General features: G+C 51.0%; 1 protein-coding gene across 1 annotated transcript; it reads right to left on the bottom strand.

Moving 5' to 3' along the window:
- Nucleotides 1-1,049: 1,049 nt before the first annotated feature.
- Nucleotides 1,050-19,511, bottom strand: LOC100092428 (cartilage associated protein). Its single transcript, XM_029049335.1, has 7 exons — nt 19,035-19,511; nt 15,924-16,073; nt 15,183-15,354; nt 12,556-12,684; nt 10,742-10,887; nt 8,277-8,360; nt 1,050-1,876 (listed from the first exon to the last, which is right to left on the bottom strand). The coding sequence occupies exons 1-7, from the start codon at nt 19,506-19,508 to the stop codon at nt 1,823-1,825; spliced, it is 1,209 nt and encodes a 402-aa protein (XP_028905168.1). The 5' UTR covers nt 19,509-19,511; the 3' UTR covers nt 1,050-1,822.
- Nucleotides 19,512-20,237: the final 726 nt, after the last annotated feature.

The raw sequence follows: 20,237 nt of genomic DNA, 5'->3' as shown, positions 1-20,237 counted from the left end.
GAGCCAGCTTGCCCCCCAAAAGAGATGTGAACCAAACCCAAACACTGTCCAGGTACGCAATTTTAGAAGCGAGGAGAGGGCAGTGGAATCTGACCGTTTGTAGAAAGAGGAGTCAAAAGTTACATTCCAGAACTACTCGAGAGGAATCAAGCTATTCTTCAGGAGGCCCCAGTGTCCCCTTAGCCTATGTCCTGGACATTTTCTGGCAGATCTCCTTCTGCCTGGGAGTGGAGGGAATGTGGCTGGCTTCCCGCTCAGCTGGGAATTGTCTCTTTCATTTTTTCTGCCCCAGCTTGAGGGGAAACTGGATAAATATTTATCAGATGAATGATCCAAACAGCCTTCAGGAACACCTATGGCTCTCCCAGGCTGGAGCCCCATTTCCCCATCGACCCTACATCTGGCTGAAGACGGACCACAGGCGGAGACAGAGAAATGGGAATTCAGCCTCACTGAGGGAGGGCACTGGTGGGAGAGAAGACTGACCCCCTCAGCAAGAAATCCCATTTCTCTACTCATCGCTCGGCCTGTTGGGAAACGGCCCCTGGGAGGTGAGTGACTCAGACTGACGATGCCAACTGTAAGAACGACTATTCTTCTGGCCTCACCCCCTCTTCACCTACAGGACTCCCGTCGACTTTGATGGGCACCCCGTGGCCATGGAGAACAACCAACCACCTGAAGCCTTTCATCCAGCCCACTCACGGTTGCAGCTGCGGATCCTCAAAGTCATCAGTTGTATCTTACGGATCTGGGTCAGTTTAAACTGCCGCGTAATCCCGTCTCGCAGACAAGTGTGAAAGATGCATCCACCCAGAAAAATTGATCCTGTCCCTCACCCTCCTCTAAGATCCCTCGAGCAACACCATCAGGATTTCTATATCCAGTGAATAAATAAATCCAGCCTGCTTTATAACGGCTATCGCCAAGGCTGGCCCAACTTCCGGAACCCAGAGACACAGGGATTTAGTGATGCGGGGAAGAAGGGACCCAGACCCAAAGTGATGCACGGACAGGGAAAAGGAGACCCAGACACAGAGAGTCCCAAATGGAGAAACAAAGAAATAAGACAAGTTTATAACACGCTGTTCAGCTACAGAACCGGCTCCTCTGCACACTCCCTCCCCAGAGCCCCAGCTGAGCCCAGGGGGATGGGAAAAGGCAGTGGTGAATGGGCTTTCTGCCAAATCAATGAGGTCTGCCTCCTTCTGTGGACACCTGGTGCACTTTATTATTATCTGTTAACGTGTCAGGCACTTTTCAAAGCGCTGGGATGGCTACAAGTTAATTGGATCGGACACGGTCCCTGTCCCACGGGGGGCTACCAGTCTAAGGGAATTTGGCTGGACTGAACAGGGGATTCATCCCCAAACTGGTCAGGCCAAAGTTTGGAGGTGTCCCTCTGAGTTTTCTTCAAACCTCGGGGTGTTTTCTGGGAAAACCTCACCAGGAGACGATGAAATCCCCAAGAACGCTGAAAAGAGAAACTACGCAGAAGGCTTGTTTTCCCCCTAAAAGATGCTGCTCTTTGGAATATTAAACAGGAAAGAGAAAGCTGTGGGAGGCTCCTTTCCTCTGAGGGCCAGAGGCCCTGGAGGATGGACTGGGCGGGGGGACGATGACAGATCTTCCCCCTGACAGTGAACGGTGCAGAGTTTCTGAGCCTTCTCCATCAGTGCTCAGAAACGAAGGATCGCTCTGAGGAACTGCTAATCTGAGCTGTAGGGGTCAAAGGAGGTGAGAAGGCACATGGTGAGATTCCTGCTCCTTGTAAAAAAATGTACCGTCCACAGAGTAGGACAACGCTGTTGGTTTCTTCCGGTCAGTTACTCTCCTCCATTTCCAGGAGTTCATCCAGGTACTCCACAACTTCTCCCTGTCGTGACAAAAATCACACAACGGATCAATTCCTAACAGGAAACTGGGGGGTGTTAGCCGGGATGGTGGCATAACTAATAATAATAATAATAATGATAATAATAGTATTTGTTAAGCACTTATTATGTGCCAAGCATTGCACTAAGTGCTGGGATACCAGATAATCAGGTGGGACACTGTCCCCGTCCTACTTGGGGCTCACAGTCTAAGGAGGAGGGAGCGGGACTTAATCCCCATTTTTAAGATGAGGAAACTGAGGCAGAGAGAAGTTAAGTGGCTTTCCCAAGGTCACATACAGCAGATAAGAGGTAGGGCTTGGGACAAGAACCCAGGTCCTCTGACTCCCAGGCCCGCAGTCTTTCCACCAGGCCACGGTGCTTCCGACTGACCGATACATAGAGGAAAAAGTAGAATCTGACTGGAACTGCTTGTTTTGCAGCCTCAATGTCCAACTCTTTTTTGTTGTTGTTATTTGTTAGACACTTACTATGTGCCAGGCACTGTACTAAGCACTGGGGTAGATACAAACTAATCCCGGTTGGACCAGAGTCCCTTCCCAAATGACAGAGTCTTAATCCCCATTTTACAAATGAGGGAACTGGGGTGCAGAGAAGTGAAATGACTTGCCCAAGATCACACAACAGACAAGCAGCAGACCCAGGATTAGAACCCATGTCCTCCTGACTCCCAGTCCCATGCTCTGTCCACTAGGCAACATATGACAAGATCCTGGAGGCCAACTGCCGCCATATTCCTTCCAACCTCTCTTCTTCAATGGGAAATCCTCTGAGGGCAGGGATCGGCTCTAACCTTGACTAGGGACCTCCAGGGCCCCGGGAACTCTAAGAGGCCTCAAACCATCCGTCCACAGATGGATCGGAAGAACACGACGTTAGCCGTCCTTGAAGCGTCCGCGGAGCAGATACCGTTCTCATCTAGTTGCTAAGATATTTGAACAAAAACATCGTTGAGGCAAATATCACTCTCTCGTAGACCTCGTAATAGAGTCGACTAATGAGACCTGGATTGACTTAAGGAAAAATAACTTTGGCTGGGTGACCTGAATTTTCCGTGCAGATCCAGTGAGAGAAGCCCCTTCTTTAGGAATGTCGAGGCCGTAAGAGCTAGATGTTTGAAATGAACAGGACGTCTGCTCTCTGTGAGGCAGGGGAAGACAGGGAGGGTCACCCCGACAGCTTAACTCTGGAGCGTGTGCCCGGGCCCTGTAAGAGGAGCAGCGCAGCCTAGTGAAGGGCCCACATTCCCTGTCCACAGTGAGTTTTCGGTCTACAGTGGGAGACGGACATTAATATAAATAAATTACGGATATGGACAACCATACTGTGGGACTTAGGGTGGGGTCAGTAAAGGGTGAAAAACCAAGAGCTAGATGACACAGAAGGGAGTGGGAGGAGAGGAAATGAGGACTTAGGGAAGGCTTCTTGGAGGAGACGTGCTTTTAATAAGGCTTTGAAGGTGGGGAGAGTGATCATCTGTCAGCTATAAAGAGGGAGGGCATTGCAGGCCAGAGTGAGTATAGGGGAGAGACAGATGAGACAGACGAGATCGAGGTAGAGCGAGTAGACTGGCATTAGAGGAGCAAAGTGTGCAGACCGGGTGGTAGTAGGAAATCAAGGAGATGAGGTAAGAGGGGGCAAGGTGATTGAGTGCTTTACAGCTAATGGTAAGGAGGTGGATGGGCAACCACTGGACGTTCTTGAGGAGTGGGGAGACATGGACTGCATGTGTTTTGTAGAAAAATGATTCGGGCAGCAGAGTGAAGTGTGGACTGGAGCGGGGAGAGACAGGAGACAGGGAGGTCAGCAAGGAGGCTGATGTAGTAATCAAGGAAGGATAGGATAAATCCATGGATTCACGTGGTGGCCGTTTGGACAGAAAGGAAAGGGTGGATTTTAGAGATGTCGTGAAGGTTGAACTGACGGAATTTGGTGACGGATTGAATATGTGAGCTGAATGAAGGAGATGAGTAGAGGAGGATGGTGCCAAGGTTGTGGACTTTTGAGATAGGGAGGATGGTGGAGCTGCCTACTGTGGGGGGCAAGGACACTTGTAGGGCAGGGTTTGGGTGATAAGATAAGGAGTTCTGTTTTGGACCTATTAAATTTGGGGTGTCGAAGGGACATCCAAGTAGAACTGTCCCGAAGGCAGGAGGAAATATGAGACTGCAGAGAAGAAGGGAGATCAGGGCTGCAGATATAGATCTGGGAATCATCTGCGTAGAGATGGAAGTTGAAGTCATGGGAGAGAATGAGTTCTCCATGGGAGTGGGGGTAGATGAAGAATAGAAGGGGACCCAGAACTGAGCCTTGAGGGACTCCTACAGTTACAGGGGGAATCTCAGGGTGAAATATCACCTCTTCCCCGTCTCGATCCTCAACGCTGCAGAACTTCAAACGGGGCGGGGACAGGAGTTCTGGGAGACTTGTGGAGAGGCTGGGCATCTCCTCGCTCCTGGCTCCCTGCAACACGTCTAACCCGTAAGGAACCAAAGAGCTTTACAATTTCCTTCCACACCTCAGGTGCCGGTGAAACGCCCCTACAACGTCCTCCTGTTCAATTAGATATTTTAACAACTCCGCATAGAACGGCCTTATAATTTTTCCTTACATGTCTCAGCCAAGAGGCTCAGAAAGCCAAACTAACTCCAGGTAACCAGCTCACCAAGATGTAGGAAGAAAAAACATCTTCACTGCCCTAGAAAACATTATCCCGAGGTTTCCTGGTATTTACAGCTTTACGGCCGTAAAAATGGCTCTGCTGGCAAAAGACCTGAAAGCCTCATTCTGGTTTCGATGAGAGAGTCTCAGTGAGGGACACTGGGCCCCGACAGATCTGTTCTGAACCAAAACAGAGGGAGGGTGGAGAGATTTCATCCCAGCTGACCATGAAATCAACACTTTTGGCACTTTTAGAAGTTTTACAAGTTCTGAGTGTTTTTTTTTAAACTATGATAACTGGGTGGCATTTGTTGAGCACCTACTGGATACTAAGCAGATCAGCGTGGCCTAGAGGAAAGAGCCTGGGCCTGGAGTCAATGGACCTGGGTTCTAATTCCGGCTCTTCCTACTGAGTGACCTTAAGCAAGTCATTTCACTTCTTTGGGCATCAGTTATCTCATCGGTAAACTGGGGATTCAATAATACTAGTAATAATGGTATTGGTAATAGTAATAATAATAATATTTGTGGTATTTGTTAAGTGCTTACTATGTACCAGGTACTGTACTGAGCGCTGGGTGGGTACACGCAAAACGGGTTGGACCCGATCCCCGGCTCACAATCTTAATCCCCATTTTACAGATGAGGTAACTGAGGCATAGAGAAGTTAAGCAACTTGCCCAAGTCACACAGCAGACAGATCCTTCTCCCGCCTTCTCAGACTGCGAGCCCCATGTGGGACAGGGGCTGTGTCCAACTTGATTAACTTGCATCTACCCCAGTGATTAGAACAGTGCTTGGCACATAATAAGACCCTAACTAGTTCCATTACTGTTATTACTAAGGCCTAGGAGAGGATAAGAGAAACATGACTCAACTCTCTTTACCCTCAAGAAGCTCAAAATCTAAAGGGGAAGACAGAAAAATGATTTGCAAATATTATTGACAGGAGGATATAACAGAAATTGATACAAATATATAAGAAATAATAATAATAACGATCATAATAATTGTGGGTATTTAAATGCTTATTCTGTGTCAAGCACTGTATTAAGCAGTGGGTTGCTACAAGATAATTACACTGGACTCAGTCCTTCCCAACATGGAGTCCAGTCTAGAGGGAAAGAACCCTATTTTACAGATGAGGAAACTGAAACATAAAGAAGTCAATTAGCTTGCTTAAGATCACACGACATGAAATCAATCAATCAGTGGCATCTACTGAACGCTTACTGCGTACAGAGCACTGTAGTAAACGCTTGGGAAAGTACAATGCAGTAGAGTTGGAAGACGTGTTTCCTGGTCTATAGGAGCTTACAGTCTACAAGGGGAGACAGACATTAAAAGAAATTAGAAATAGCACTGGGCGAGGAGCACGTTAATTAGGTCAGACAGAGTCTCTGTCCCACCTGGGGCTCACAGTTTATGTAGGAGGGAGAACAGGTATCCCCATTTGACCACTGAGGAAACTGAGGCACAGAGAAATTAAGTGACTTGCCCAAGGTCAGAATTGGCAGGCCTGGGATTAAAACCCAGGTCCTTCTGATTCCCAGGCCTCTGTTAAAATCCACTAGGCTACGCTGCTTGCCTTGTACACTAAAATTTCTCATCTATGGAGAAGCAGCATGGCTCAGTGGAAAGAGCGTGGGCTTTGGAGTCAGGGCTCATGAGTTCGAATCCCAGCTCTGCCACTTGTCAGCTGTGGGACTGTGGGCAAGTCACTTCACTTCTCTGTGCCTCAGTTCCCTCATCTGTAAAATGGGGATTAAGACTGTGAGCCCCACGTGGGACAACCTGATTCCCCTATGTCTACCCCAGCGCTTAGAACAGTGCTTGGCACATAGTAAGCGCTTAACAAATACCAACATTATTATTATTATTAAAATTTCTCATTCCCTGACTTTCTCCTCCCTACACCACCAAGAGCCCAACAGGAAAATATTTCCCAGAGTTAGCACGACGCTTCCGTAATTTCTTCATATAGACTTGGGAGCTAACTTTAAAGGTCATTTTCTTTTCGAGATTCAGGAAAAGGAATCCACATGTATCTTTTCCCTGCAACATGGAGAGTGGTAGTCTTGGAGGTAAATAGCGAATTCACTCCTTCCCCTGTTAAAATTCAAAACTGATCTCTGAAGGAAAAAAAAAAACGGTAGCCACCACAGATAAGTAGCAACACATATTCTCTTTTGGACTACAACTACCCCATGTCAGACCCCGGGACTTTTCCTTCTGATGTCTCGTGAAACATTTGTTAATATTCTCTGGAAGTATCCCCTCCCAGCCCTCTTGACGATGATGGCAGTTCTATAACATTTGCTACTTTAGCTCCGAAAATGTGCTCTTTGGGGCTGGGGTGACTTCATCTTTGCAATTCAGTAGAAGAAGAAGAAGAAAAAAAAAATCAAACATCTCAATGATGTCACCCAATCGTGAACCCCAAGCAATTCATTAGGCTGATTCGACGAGTGAAGCTCCACGGCATTACTCATAACAACACATTAAATGCTACTCCTGGTTATATGAAAAGAGAAAAATAACTGCGAAGAAAGCCCAGAGTCATTTTAATTGTACAGATGATTTTGCGGCAAATATGATTTTACAGTTGCTTTAAGACCTGCCCGGAACGCTAATTCTGTATGTTCCTCGGGTGTCACCTAGTGCCGAAAGCCCATACTGTTACAAAATCTGGCTCGTCAGGGAAGGAATCGCTTAAATCTGAATTTCCTAAAAATCACTTGTTTTCTTGGTCCTAAATGTTCTAAAAGGATACATGTGTTCAGGCCAATTATTCCCAAGTCAGTTCTTATTCTCTGGGTAATAAAATCCTGGAAAAGGCTATCCCAAAACTCCATCCCTAAGGATGTTTTTTAAATGGTGCTTGTTAAGTGCTTCCTATGTGCCAAGCACTGTTTGAAGCACTGGGATTAGATATAAGATAATCAGGTCGGACACAGTCCATGTCCCACAAGCGGCTCATAGTTTAAGTAAGGAAAGAATGGGAATTCAAGGATCCAGGGTTTATAAATCACTCAAAGGAATTTATTGAGCACTAGGTCAATCACCTGGGTCCAAATCGCAGCTCTGTCAACTGGATGCTGTGTGACCTTAAGCATATCACTTAACTTCTCTATGTCTCAGTTACCTCATCTATTAAATGGATATGAAATCCTCTTCCCACCAGCCCAGAATGTGAGCCCCACATGGGAAACGGACGGTGTCCAATCTGCGATAAGTTTGAATTTACCCCAGCGCTGGACACGTAATAAGCATTTAACAAAGACCATTAAAAAAAAATCACCTGCCTGGAAGCAGGGGAAAGACCCCGAAGACCTCTTGGGATCTCTTGGAAGCAGTGTGGCCTAAAGGAAACAGAGGACCTGGGTTCTAATCAAGGGTCCACCACTAGTCTGCTGTGTGACCTTGGGCAAGTCACTTAACTTATCTCTGTCTCAGCTTCCTCACCTGTAAAATGGGGGTTAAGACTGTGAGCCCCATGTGAGACAGGGACTCTGTCCAACCCGATTATCTCGTATCTACCCCAGCGCTTAGTACAGTGCCTGGCACTAAGTAAGCACTTAACAAATGCCATTATAATTATTATTATTATTATTATTATTCCAACTAAAGAATTTCCCGGATCTATACAGGCTACAACAATGCTGAATTTCCATAAGCCTGTTGACTGGATAGACACACCCTTCTGTCTAGAAAACTTACCTCATCATCATCCATTATATTTTCCTTGGCAAATTCATACAGTTCCTTCTGGAGTGTGGTCACATTGAAGTACTGAACGGCTTCCTATGGCGAAAGAAATGAGGGGAAAAGGAGAAAAGTATTTTAGAACACCAAAATGTGCACAACTGTTTTCAGGCAGGAAGAGAGTGGCCCGAAGCTGGATTATGGGCCTATACCATTTATGGAGATTCTGCAGTCAATGCTAAACCTGAGGGAGGTCACGACCTTGGACCGGTCACGACTTTGGACGGGGTAAGACCTCGCACAGGTCGCGACCAAGAGCAGGTCATGACCTCCTTGGGGGCTCAGGGCCTTCCTCTTTAAGTGGAGTTAACACTGCCAGTTTCTCCCACGAGGCTTGGTCAGCGGCAAAATGAAAGCTGGCCCAATTTCCACAAAAGTGTTCTGGAAATATTGGAAGACAATACAAATAAAAGAGAAACAAAGAGAAGGTAAACTAAAAGGTGCGATTCTTTGCTCACGTGTCTCTGAATCAAACACAGAACTCGGAAAGAAGAGGGGGAGGAGGAGGAGAATCAAAGGCACATTTTCAGTTGGAGCAAAATTAATAGCAGTGGTGACAAGAACTAAGAAAGTTAATCTTCTATGTCAATAATAATAATAATAATGATGATGGCACTTGTTCAGCACTTACTACGTGCCAAGCACTGTTCTAAGCGCTGGGGAGGATACAAAGGGGATCAGGTTGTCCCACGTGGGGCTCACAGTCTTAATGCCCATTTTACAGATGAGTCAACATCTGGGAGTCTGGTTTTTCACGTATTGCACATTAATTAATAATAATGGTATTTGTTAAGTGCTTACTACATGTCAGGCACTATAGTAAGCACTGGGGTGGATACAAGCAAATCGAGTACAGTCCCACATGAAGCTCACAGTTTCAATCCCTACTGTACAGATGTCCAGAGAATAATAATAACAATAATGATAATTGTGGTATTTGTTAAACACTTACTGTGTGCCAGACACTGTAGTAAGCACTGGGAGAGAATACAAGCAAATCAAGTTGGACACAGTCCCTGTCCCACATGGGGCTCACATATTTTAATCCCCATTTTAGAGATGAGGTAACTGGGGCACTGAGAAGTGAAGTGACTTGCCCAAGATCAAGCAACAGACAAGTGGCGGAGCCAGGATTAGAACCCACAGCCTCCTGACTCCCAGCCCCGGGATCTATCCACTGCGTCACGCCGCTTCCCCAATACCGCTATTGTTATTATTATTATTGTTGTTCTCCATGAGCCACACACTGCGGTAAGCACCAGGATAAATAAAATCAATATATAAATAAATAAAGGTGCCAGGCACTGTTCTAAGTAGATACAAGATAATCGGGTTGGACGCAGGATAGATAATCAAATCGGGATACTGAGTCACAGTGGCTGCTCCGGCCAGAGCTTCCTGGGCAGCCGGACTTAGGGGAAGATCCAGAGAGTGGCAGAGGGTGATGAAGGTTGATCTGGACATAAAATCATCCCGGTCCTCCAGAATCAGAGGGCCACCCAGATAACCCCCTCGTGCCCAGACCGACAGAGGGGTTAGCCCCGGCCTTAACGTTGGAGACGGTAAGCTCACTGTGGGCAGGGAATGTGTCCACCAACTCTGTTCTGTTGTTCTCTCCCAAGCACCTAGGACAGTGCTCTGCACACAGCACGAGTATGCACTCAATAAATACAACTGACTGATTGGGAGGGAGAAGAAGTCATCCCCCTTTAGAGATGGAAAGTAGTAATAGTATTTATTAAGGGCTTAGTGTGGGGTTTTTTAAATTGGTATTCGCTAAGCACTTACTGTGTGCCAGGGACTGCATTAAACACTGGAATAGACACAAGCTAATCGGATTGGACACATTCCAGGTTCCATGTGGGGATCACAGCCCCCTTTAACAGATGAGGGAACAGAGGCACAGAGAAGTTAAGAGACTTGCCAAAGGTCACACAGCAGACAAGCGGATGAACCGGGATTAGAGCCCAGGTCTTTTTTTAAAAAAAAAAAATCATGGTATCTGTTGAGCACTTACTATGTGCTGGACTGTGTACTAAGCGCTGAGTGGATACAGGGTAATCAGGTTGGACATAGTCCCTGTCCCGCATGGGGCTCGGAGTCTTAATCCCCATTTTTCAGATGGGGTAACTGAGGCACAGAGAAGTGACTTGCCCGAGGTCAGAGCAGACAAATGGCACAGCTGGGATTAGAACCCAGGCTCTTCTGACTCCCAGGTCCCGGCAGAGAGAGGGAAGGAGACAGTGCAGCTCTCTCCACTAGGCCACACTGCTTCTCAACAGGCCACAATGCCTCTCTGTGGGCGGAGCGCTGTGCTAATTCCCCGGGTGGGAATTGAAGATGGTCTCTGGCCCTCATGGAGCTCACAAGAAGTAGGAAATAGAGAGGGAGGGGAAGGACAGGATACACATAGCACTTACTGGTCTGGGTTGGAAGTGGTCGTCGGTGAGCTCCCACTTGTCTTTATGGTACTGGTAATACACCAAATTCTGCTTCATGACTTCATCTTTCTGATCGAAGAGCATGTAGCTAGCCACGCAAGGGGCGGCGTTCTTCAAGTCATTCACTGGATTCGAAGAAAACACGGCAGGTCAGTGTTGAGGCAGCCTGACCTAGCGGCTACAGCCCGGGCCTGGAAGTCAGAAGGACCAGACTTCTAATCCTGGCTCTGCCACTTGTCTGCCGTGTGACCTGGGGCAAGCCACTTGACTTCTCTGCGCCCCAGTTACCTGATCTGTAAATGGGGATGGAGGCTGTGAGTACCATCTGCGACAGGGACTGTGTCCAACCTGACTAGCTTGTATCTACCCCAGTGTTTAAGACAGTGACGGACATATAGTAAGTGCTCAACAAATACCATCAAAAAAATTGTCTAGCCACAGGCCCTGCAGGGACAACCCAGCCTCCCAAGTGGACATACTGGGGCCTAATGAATGAATTAATTACGGTATTTGTTAAGCAACCACGTACTAGGTGCCAAACACTGCCTTCAGCGCTGGGGTAGGTACAAGTTAAGCAGATGGACTCCGACCCAGTTCCACATTCAAAGCCCTACTAAGGTTCCCCTCCTCCAAGAGGCCTTCCCAGACGAAGCCCCCTTTTCCTCAGCTTCTCCTCCCTTTCGCATCACCATGACTCTCTCCCTTTGCTCTCCCCCCTTCCCCTCGTCTCCCTGCCCTATAGCACTTATGTATATATGCATATATCTATAATTTTATCTATTTATATTGATGCTCGTTTACTTGTTTTGATGAATCTCTCTCCCCTCTAGACTGTAAGCCCATTGTGGGCAAGGATTGTCTCTCTTTATTGCCGTATTGTACTTTCCAAACTCTTAGTACAGTGCTCTGCACACAGTAAGTGCTCAATAAATACAATTGAATGAATGAATGAATGAATGAACAAGGGGCTTCCGGTCTAAGTAGAGGGAGAAGAGATTTTTGAATCCCCATTTTACCGATGAGGAAACTGAGGCACAGAAAAGTTAAATGACTCACCAGAGGTCACCCGGCGGATGCTTGGCAGAGCTGAGATGAGGACCCAGGTCCTCTGACTCTCAGGCCCGTGCTCTTTCCCTTAGGCCGCGCTGCTAACTTAATTGACTTCAAGAGAACAGATGTTCAGCAAAAGACCAGTCAATGGATGGAGTGTGCTGGACTTTAGGAAGTTAGATGAAGTACAGCGAGGCCAGGGGTTGAATCGGTGACCGAGGCAGGGGGAGTGAACTCCCCCGAACTCTGCCCCCGCCTCCCCACGCCCAAAGATCCACCCCAGGGTGGGCAGGATGGGAGAGGGGGATGAGGAGCAGGTTGGGAGAGGATAGGCGGCAGGCTGAGAGAGGAGGACAAGGCCAGGGGAGAGGGAAAGTCTCGGGGAGGAGAAGGCGGGCAGAGAGGGTGGGGGTAACCAGAGAGTAGAGTCACCGCCAGAGACTGACTCTGACGCCTTCCCACCTGTAGCTTAGCCTTCTTGCTTCGACTTTGGCTTCAGGGCCCACCGTTTGGAAGGAGGACAGACGCCCCAGACGCTGACCAAACAAACGGTCCCCCAGATCGCAGCAGGCCATGCATTTGGCCAACACAGCCAAGAATCCTCCCTCCCACCTGAAACTCCCATTTGGGACCGGCACAGGCAGGCCTGGCCACGTGCAATTTGGAACATTTAACCGGGGGACGCTCTCTCCTGGAGGCGGAAGAGAACTTCCGGGCTCCGCCCAGTTTCCGAAAGGGCTCACCTTTATAGTACGCGAACTGCAAGTAGTGATACATGGTGGCGACAAACTTCTCCACGGCGTAGCCTCCTACCACCGGGGTGAGGCTCTCTTCGCACTTGAGCTTGCATTCCAGAACTTCGATGTAGTGATCTGAAGGAGAGGGACGAACGTGTGACGCGAGGCTCGCTCACCTGATTCTGAACCAGGCAACGCTAAGTATTCCGTGGGTGTTGAATTCATATCTGTGGTTTGCCTGTCATCCCAAGGGCCTCCATCTGGCCCCGAGGCCCGGCCTAACCTGCTATTGTCTCTGAATCTAACAGCCGATTGAACCCGGGCCCCAGGGTTCATAAATTAAGAGAGCGGCAGCTTCTTGGCCACACTACTCATCATCGTCAGTGGTATTGATTGAGCGCTAACTGCGTGTAGAGCACCGTACTAAGCGCTTGGGAGAATACGACAGAGTCGGCAAACACGTTTCTTGCCCACAGCGAGCTCACATTCTAGAGGGGCGTATTTTTGGACATTTGCTATCCGTCCCGTTCCCGACCCCACAGCGCTTACGTATCATATCTTTAAATTATGTATTATAAATCACTTATTTATTCCTATTGACGTCTGTCTCCCCCTAGACTGAAAGCTCGTTATGGGCAGGGGATATGTCTGCTAATTCTATTGTACTGTACTCTCCCAAGCCCTCAGTACGGTGCTCTCCGTAGAGTAAGGGCTCAGTAAATATTCCTGACTGATTAACTGGGACTGAAAGGGCGATTTTGATGAAGTGTTTTGATTTCACTCTTGAGTCGTACCTGAAACGCTGCCCTGAGTCAACTGGAAATTCAGATATTCTACAGGAAATGAGTCAGGGCCCTTGGGGAGACAGTGAGTCTCCTTGGAGAGGTGGCTGGGTTCGGCAAACCTCACAGAGAAGCAGCCGTGGCCGAGCGGAAAGAGCCCGAGCCGGGGAATCAGAGCACCTGGGTTTTAATCTTAAGTGCTGTGTGACCCTGGACAAGTCACTTTGCTTCCCTGCGCCTCAGTCCCCTCATCTGTAAAATGGGGATTAGCCTGGGAGCCCTCTGTGAGACAGGGACTGTGTCCAAGCTGATCAACAGGGACACAGTCTCTGTGTCCAACCTGATTAGCTCGAATCTACCCCAGGGCTTAAATACAGTCCCTGGAAAATAGTAAGCGCTTCATAAATACCCTTAAAAAACAAGAATCGTGAAGGGAGAGGCATTGACAAATGGAGCTCTTGGGAGGGGAAAGATGACGGCCCCTGGTAGCGGGTGTGAGGTGGCCCCAGTGGGTGAAACACCAGCTAAGGCTCCGTAATGGGGGCAGATTGGCCCAGAACCGAACCCAGTTAATCTCCTTAGGCCACGAGGAGCTGAGCCGGGCATGCAACGTGCCAGTAGCGGATAGCGTACGGGCCGGGAGTCAGAAGGAGCTGGGTTCTGCTCCCGGCTCCGCCACGTATCTGCCGTGTGACCTTGGACAAGTCACTTCCCTCCCTCTGTGCCACAGAGACCTCATCTGTAAAACGGGGATTAAGACTATGAGCCCTCTGTGGGCCAGGCACTGTGTCCAACCTGACTTGCTTGAATCCATCCCAGCGCTTAGTGCCCGGTACACGGTAAGCGCTTAGCAACTACCAGTTATTATTATTATCGTTATTACCATAGGCCACGCGGGCGGTCCTTTCAGCCTGGTTTTCGGTGTCCTCCTTCGCTCCCATCACTCAGTTTTACCACGGCGGCGATGAACTAAACTGGCCAGATTGGGAAACAAACTAGTGATTAGGTGATTTCCCATTTTCTTACCAGGGAAACCATAATGATGAGGGGGCTGGGGGAGGCTGGGTTATGTAAATGGTGAGAATCAGCAAGGCCTAGCGTTAAGAGCACTAAGAATTAAGGGCCTGGGCGTCAGAAGATCTAGATTCAATCGATCCAGCAATCACAGGGGGATTCCGTCCATCCTGTTTGTTACTACCCTTTCCTCCCGTCTTCGTTTTCGACACTGGGGAACATTCTGGGGCGAAGTTTGAGGGGGCAGGGAGAGTCTTACAGCCCTGCAGTAGCGGGGAAGACAGAGGGAGGAAAAAGCATGACATGGAGTTGCTAACTTGGCTCCACCGCCGGCTATCAGCACAGTGCCCATCCCCTAAAAGTGATGCTCCCTTCACCGCCTTGGGGCTAACTACCCCATCCTGTTTCTTGACTTTTGACATTTACTAAGAGCCTGCAGTGTGGGTCACGGAGATCTTTGCAGCTGCCTGTTCAAGTAAATAACAACAATAATTACGGTATTTGTTAAGCGCTTACTTTGTGTCAAGCTCTGTTCCGAGCGCTGGGGTGGATGCAAGGTAATCAGGTTGGACACGGTCCCTGTCCCACACAGAGCTCACGGTCTCCAACCCCTTATTACGGATGAGGTAACTGAGGCCCAGAGAAATTAAGTGACTTGCCCCGGGTCACACAGCAGACAAGTGGCGGAGCCGGGATTAGAACCCACGACCTCTGACTCCCAAACCCGTGAAATGGCACAGATCCACACGTTCATCCCCTTTGGGAGCAGCAAACCCGAGCCGAAAACCCCAGACATCTCACTGGCTGAAGGCGCCCCCCGCAACTCGCGGAACCCACCTGCGATGGAGAGATAAAAATCTTTGAAGTCTTTGATCTCCCTGGACCCCTCGCAGACGGCGAGACACTCGTAAAAGGTCTTGAAGAAGTCGGTCAGGGCCAGCTCCATGTCAGTGATGGATGTTCTCCAGTTCTCTCCGTTGTACGCCCTCACAGCCCTGATAAAGAAGCTCTGAAAGGCAAGAAGAAACTGCTCGGTTTTCCATAGGGGAACTGGTTTCCCAGGAGGACTGTAGGTAATTCTGGCAGGATTTTTGCCCCAACACCCCCATTTTTTTTCTTAATGGTATGTGTTAAGCATTTATATGCCAAGAACAGTGCTTGGCGCGTAGTAAGCACTTAATAAATACCATCATTATTTTTATTACTCTGTCCCGGGCACCGGGGTACATACAAGCTAGTGAGGTTGGGCACGGTCCACATCCCGCATGGGGCTCACAGTCTTAATCCCCATTTTACAGATGAGCTCAGTGAGGCCCAGAGAAGCGAAGCGACTTTCTCCTAGTCACCCGCAGACAGGTGGCCGAGCGGAGATTAGAACGCAGGTCCTTCTGACTCTCAAGTCCTTGCTCTTTCCACTGGGCCACCCTCCTCTTCTTCCCATGCTGCTACAGTATTATTTCCGTACGCCACAGTGCCAACGCGGGCAATCCCATCTCACCGTTACACCCGTTGGCCGCTTAACGCCATCGACAGCTTTCCGTTTGATCCCGATCGGGAGGATGCAAGGCGTGAACCCACCTCATAAGATTTGGTCTCCAAGTCTATCATGTGCTCCTCCGCCCCAGGTATACTCTTGTAGTACGCCATGTTTCGTTGCATCATTTCATCATCCGGGTGCTTGAGGAGAAACGTATGAGCTGCTGCGATGGCCTTTGGGAGGTTATTCGCCTGAGAGAGAGGAGGAGGAGAAAGTTCTTTTGTTTAGGAAGGAGGCTTGAATGAAAGAAACCACAGCTTAGTTGAATGTTTGTTCAGTCCCTCTCTTTGCACATTCACATCCCCCTACCAAACAACAACAACAACAACAGTAATAATAATGATCATAACGGTATTTCCTATGCGCCGGGCACTGTACTAAGCGCTGGGATATCTACAAGCGAATCAGATCGCAAAATTGTTGTTCCACGCGGGGTCCGTGATCTAAATAGGAGGGAGAACAGGTAGTTACACCCTCATTTTAGATTTGGGGAAACCAAATTGTTAATTGTTACCCAAATTATTATTATTATGATTCATCGGGTTGTAGATAGTCCCTGTCGCTCACAGTCTAAGTGAGCATCATTCACAGCTGCTTAGAAGCAGGGAGGAGGAGGATCAAAAAAGTTGATCAAGATGCCACTTCCCCATCATCCAACATCCTCAACTGCCCCACTTTTGACGCGTCTTTTGGAAGGACTGATAAAAACCGAGAGTTTGCTTCGGGAGCACTGTCGAGCCATTCCAGAAATGGAAAGAGAAGTCACCCCTCAGGTATCAACAAAACTCTCACGCTCAGATGCGGCATCAATGTTGTCGGCAGAGATGAGTAAGAGGCAGGACGAGGCCCGCTGGCTTTCCAGGTGCAGGAGGAAAAGAGGCCTATTTCCCGCCCACTCGGAAACTCTGACGGGAACTATGGAACGGCCGGCTCGCTGCCCCAGCGAAATGAGCTGAGCACTTTGTGCCGAGCACCGTTATCAAGTGTTCGGGAGTATGACGGATCAGGTTGTAGACGGCACCACCGTCCTCCTCGTCTCACAAGCCCGTAACCTTGCTGTTATCCTTGACTCCTCTCTCTCATTCAACGCACAGAGCCAATCCGTCGGGAATCCTGTCGGTCCCACTAAGGAACATCGCTAAGATCCGCCCTTTCCTCTTCATCCCAAACTCCCATGTAAATACAGTCGTTCATCCTCTCCCGCCCAGATCACTGCATCAGCCTCCTAGCTGACCTCCCAACCTCCTTCTTCTCCCCACTCCAGTCCATACTTCACTCCACTCCCCGGATCATCTCTCTACAGAAACAATCGGGACACGTCACCCCCCTCCTCCTGCAAAGCGAACAAAAACTCCTCCCCATTGGCTTTAAAGCTCTCCATCACCTCGCCCCCTCCCACCTCTTCTTGCCTCTCTCCCTGTACAACTCAGCCAGCACCTTAAGCTCCTCTGGTGCTAAACTTCTCACTGCGCCTCCATCTCGCCTGCCTCGCTGCCGACCCTTGGCCCACGTCCTGCCTCTGGCCCGGAATGCCTTCTCCTCAAATCTGCCAGACAATTACTCTCTCCCCTTTCAAGGCCTTACTGAAGGCCCATCTCCTCCCAGAGGCTTCCCCAGGCTAAGCCCCACTTTTCCTCATCTCCCAATCCCCTCTGCGTCGCCCTGACTTGTTCTCTTTGCTCTCTCCCCTGCTCCTCACCCTGCCCCACTGCGTTTATGTATCCATCTGTAATTTTATTTATTTGTATCGGTGTTTGTATTGATGTCTGTCTCTCCCTCTCTAGACTGTAGCTCGATGTGGGGAGGGATCGTCACTGTTTATTGTTGTACTGTACTTTCCCAAGTGCCTAGTACAGTGCTCTGCACACAGTAAGCGCTCAATAAATATGACTGGATGAACGACTGGATGAGTTGGGATGGAGAGAGGGGTGGAGGCAGGGGACGGAAAGACGGGGGAGGAGGCAGGGGACGGAGAGAGATAATACTAATGATAATTACGGTATCCGTTAAGTGCTTAACTGTGTGACGGGCACCGTACTAAGCGCCGGGGTGGATACAAGGCAGATCGGGTTGGACAAAGTCCCTGTTCCAGATGGGGCTCACGGTCTCAAGCCCCATTTTCCAGATGGTTGCGGAGAGGAGGGATGGGCAGGGGAGGGAAGCAGGAGCCGGACGGCGGGGGGAAGCGGGGGCTGGATGGTGCAGGGAGTCAGGGGATGGAGACAGGGGAGGGAAGCAGGAGCCGGACGGCGGGGGGGGGGCGGGGGCTGGATGGTGCAGGGAGTCAGGGGATGGAGACAGGGGAGGAAGTGGGTGATGGAGAGAGGGGAGGAGGCGGGGAATGGACAGCGGGAGGAGGTGGACGATGGAGAGATGGGGGAGGAAGTTGGGGATGAACAGTGAGGGGAGGGAGGGTGAGGAGAGAGGGGAGGAGGCGGTGGGTGGAGAGAGGGGAGGAGGCGGGGGATGGAGAGAGGGGAGGAGGTGGGGGATGGAGAGATGGGGGAGGAGGCGGGGGATGAAGAGGGGAGGAACTGGATGACGGAGAGAGGGAAGGAGGCGGGGAATAGACAGTGGGAGGAGGTGGAGGATGGAGAGATGGGGGGAGGAGGTGGAGGATGGAGAGATGGGGGGAGGAGGCGGTGAATGGAGAGAGGGAAGGAGGCGGGGGACGGAGAGAGGGGAGGAGGCAAGGGATCAACACAGAGGAGGAATTGGACGATGGAGAATGGGGAGGAGGCAGGAAACGAACAGCGGGAGGAGGTGGAGGATGGAGAGATGGGGGGAGGCGGGGGATGGACAGTGGGAGGGGGCGGGGGATGGAGAGATGGGGGAAGGAGGTGGGGGGTGGGGAGAGGGGAGGAGGCGGGGGATGGAGAGAGGGGAGGAGGTGGAGAAAGGAGAGATGGGGAGGAGGCAGGGGACGAAGAGAGGGGAGGAACCGGACGATGGAGAGAGGGGAGGCGGCGGGGGATGGACAGCCGGAGGAGGACGGAGAGATGGGGGAGGAGGTGGGGGTTGGACAGTGGGGGGAAGGAGGGGATGGAGAGAGGGGAGGAGGCGGTGGGTGGAGAGATGGGGGAGGAGGCGGAGGGCGGAGAGAGGGGAGGAGGTCGGGGACGGAGAGAGGGGAGGAGGCGGGGGGGGCCCACCTTGAACCAGGCGAACTGGAGGAACTTGTAGGGCTCCCGGAGGCTGAAGTCGCGGAGCAGGTCGCGTCCGGGCTGGGCCTGGCGGAAGGCGGGCAGCCCCTGCTTGCAGCGCTTGAGGCAGTGCGCCCGGCCCACCAGGCCGCCCATGAGGCGCAGCTCGTCGGCCCCGGGGGCGGCGGGCGGGGGGTCCCCCGGCCGGACCCCGGCCCGGCTGCAGTTTCGGTGGCAGAAGGCCCGGCTGTCTTGCAGCAGGCGGTGCAGGCGGAGGCTGAGCTGCAGGTGGTGGAGGCTGTCGGCCCAGCGGCGCTGGCCGTACTGGTCGAGGCCGTGGCGGTAGGCCGCCTCCAGGGCCATCAGCTCGGCCCGGGGGAAGCTGCGGAAGCTGTACTGCTCGTACTGAGCCCGGCCCGGGGGCCAGCACAGCAGCAGCCCCCAGCACAGCCGCACCCCCAACCTCCAGCCTCCCCACACCATCCCGAAGCGCCCCCGGGACCCCCGGAGCCCTCCACGTCGCCCGAAGAGGGAGGGGAAGGGAGGGAGGGAGGAAAGGGGCGGGATGGGGACGGGGCTGGGCGGGCCGGGCACGCCCCCTCCCCTCCTCGCCTCCCTCTCCGTCGGCTCCATTGGCCTCCCCGAGCGCTTAGTACGGTGCCCTGCACAGAGCAGGCGCTCAGGAGATAGGAGCGAAGGAAGGAAGGAGGGAATCCCCCTTCCCCGTCCCTAGCCCCCTAGCCCCAGGCCTATCCCCTCCGGGACTCTCTCTCCATTGGCTCTGTGGTCCTTTCCGAGCGCCTAGTACAGTGCCCTGCACAGAGTAGGCGCTCAGGAAATAGGAGGGAAGGCAGGCAGGAAGGAAGGCAGGAAGGAAGAAAGGAAGGAAGAAAGGAAGGAAGGAAGGAAGGAATCCCCCTCCCCTGTCCCTAGCCCCCTAGCCCCAGACCTATCCCCTCCGGGACCCTCTCTCCATTGGCTCTATTGTCCTTTCCGAGCGCTTAGTACGGTGCCCTGCACAGAGCAGGCGCTCAGGAGATAGGAGCGAAGGAGGGAAGGAAGGAGGGAATCCCCCTTCCCCGTCCCTAGCCCCAGGCCTATCCCCTCCGGGACTCTCTCTCCATTGGCTCTGTGGTCCTTTCCGAGCTCCTAGTACAGTGCCCTGCACAGAGTAGGCGCTCAATAAAAATAGGAGCGAAAGAAGGAAGGAAG

Source organism: Ornithorhynchus anatinus, chromosome 21, assembly GCF_004115215.2.
Source record: "Ornithorhynchus anatinus isolate Pmale09 chromosome 21, mOrnAna1.pri.v4, whole genome shotgun sequence".
NCBI lineage: Eukaryota > Metazoa > Chordata > Mammalia > Monotremata > Ornithorhynchidae > Ornithorhynchus > Ornithorhynchus anatinus.
This window is presented reverse-complemented; position numbering and strand designations above follow the sequence as displayed.

Coding starts and splice junctions, on each gene's coding strand:
- LOC100092428 (XM_029049335.1), bottom strand. CDS start 19,508: ATGGTGTGGGGAGGCTGGAGGTTGGGGGTGCGGCTGTGCTGGGGGCTG. Junction 15,355..15,923: donor TGGAGACCAAATCTTATGAG/GTGGGTTCACGC, acceptor CTTGCCTTTCAG/AGCTTCTTTATCAGGGCTGT. Junction 1,877..8,276: donor ATATAATGGATGATGATGAG/GTAAGTTTTCTA, acceptor TTGTCACGACAG/GGAGAAGTTGTGGAGTACCT.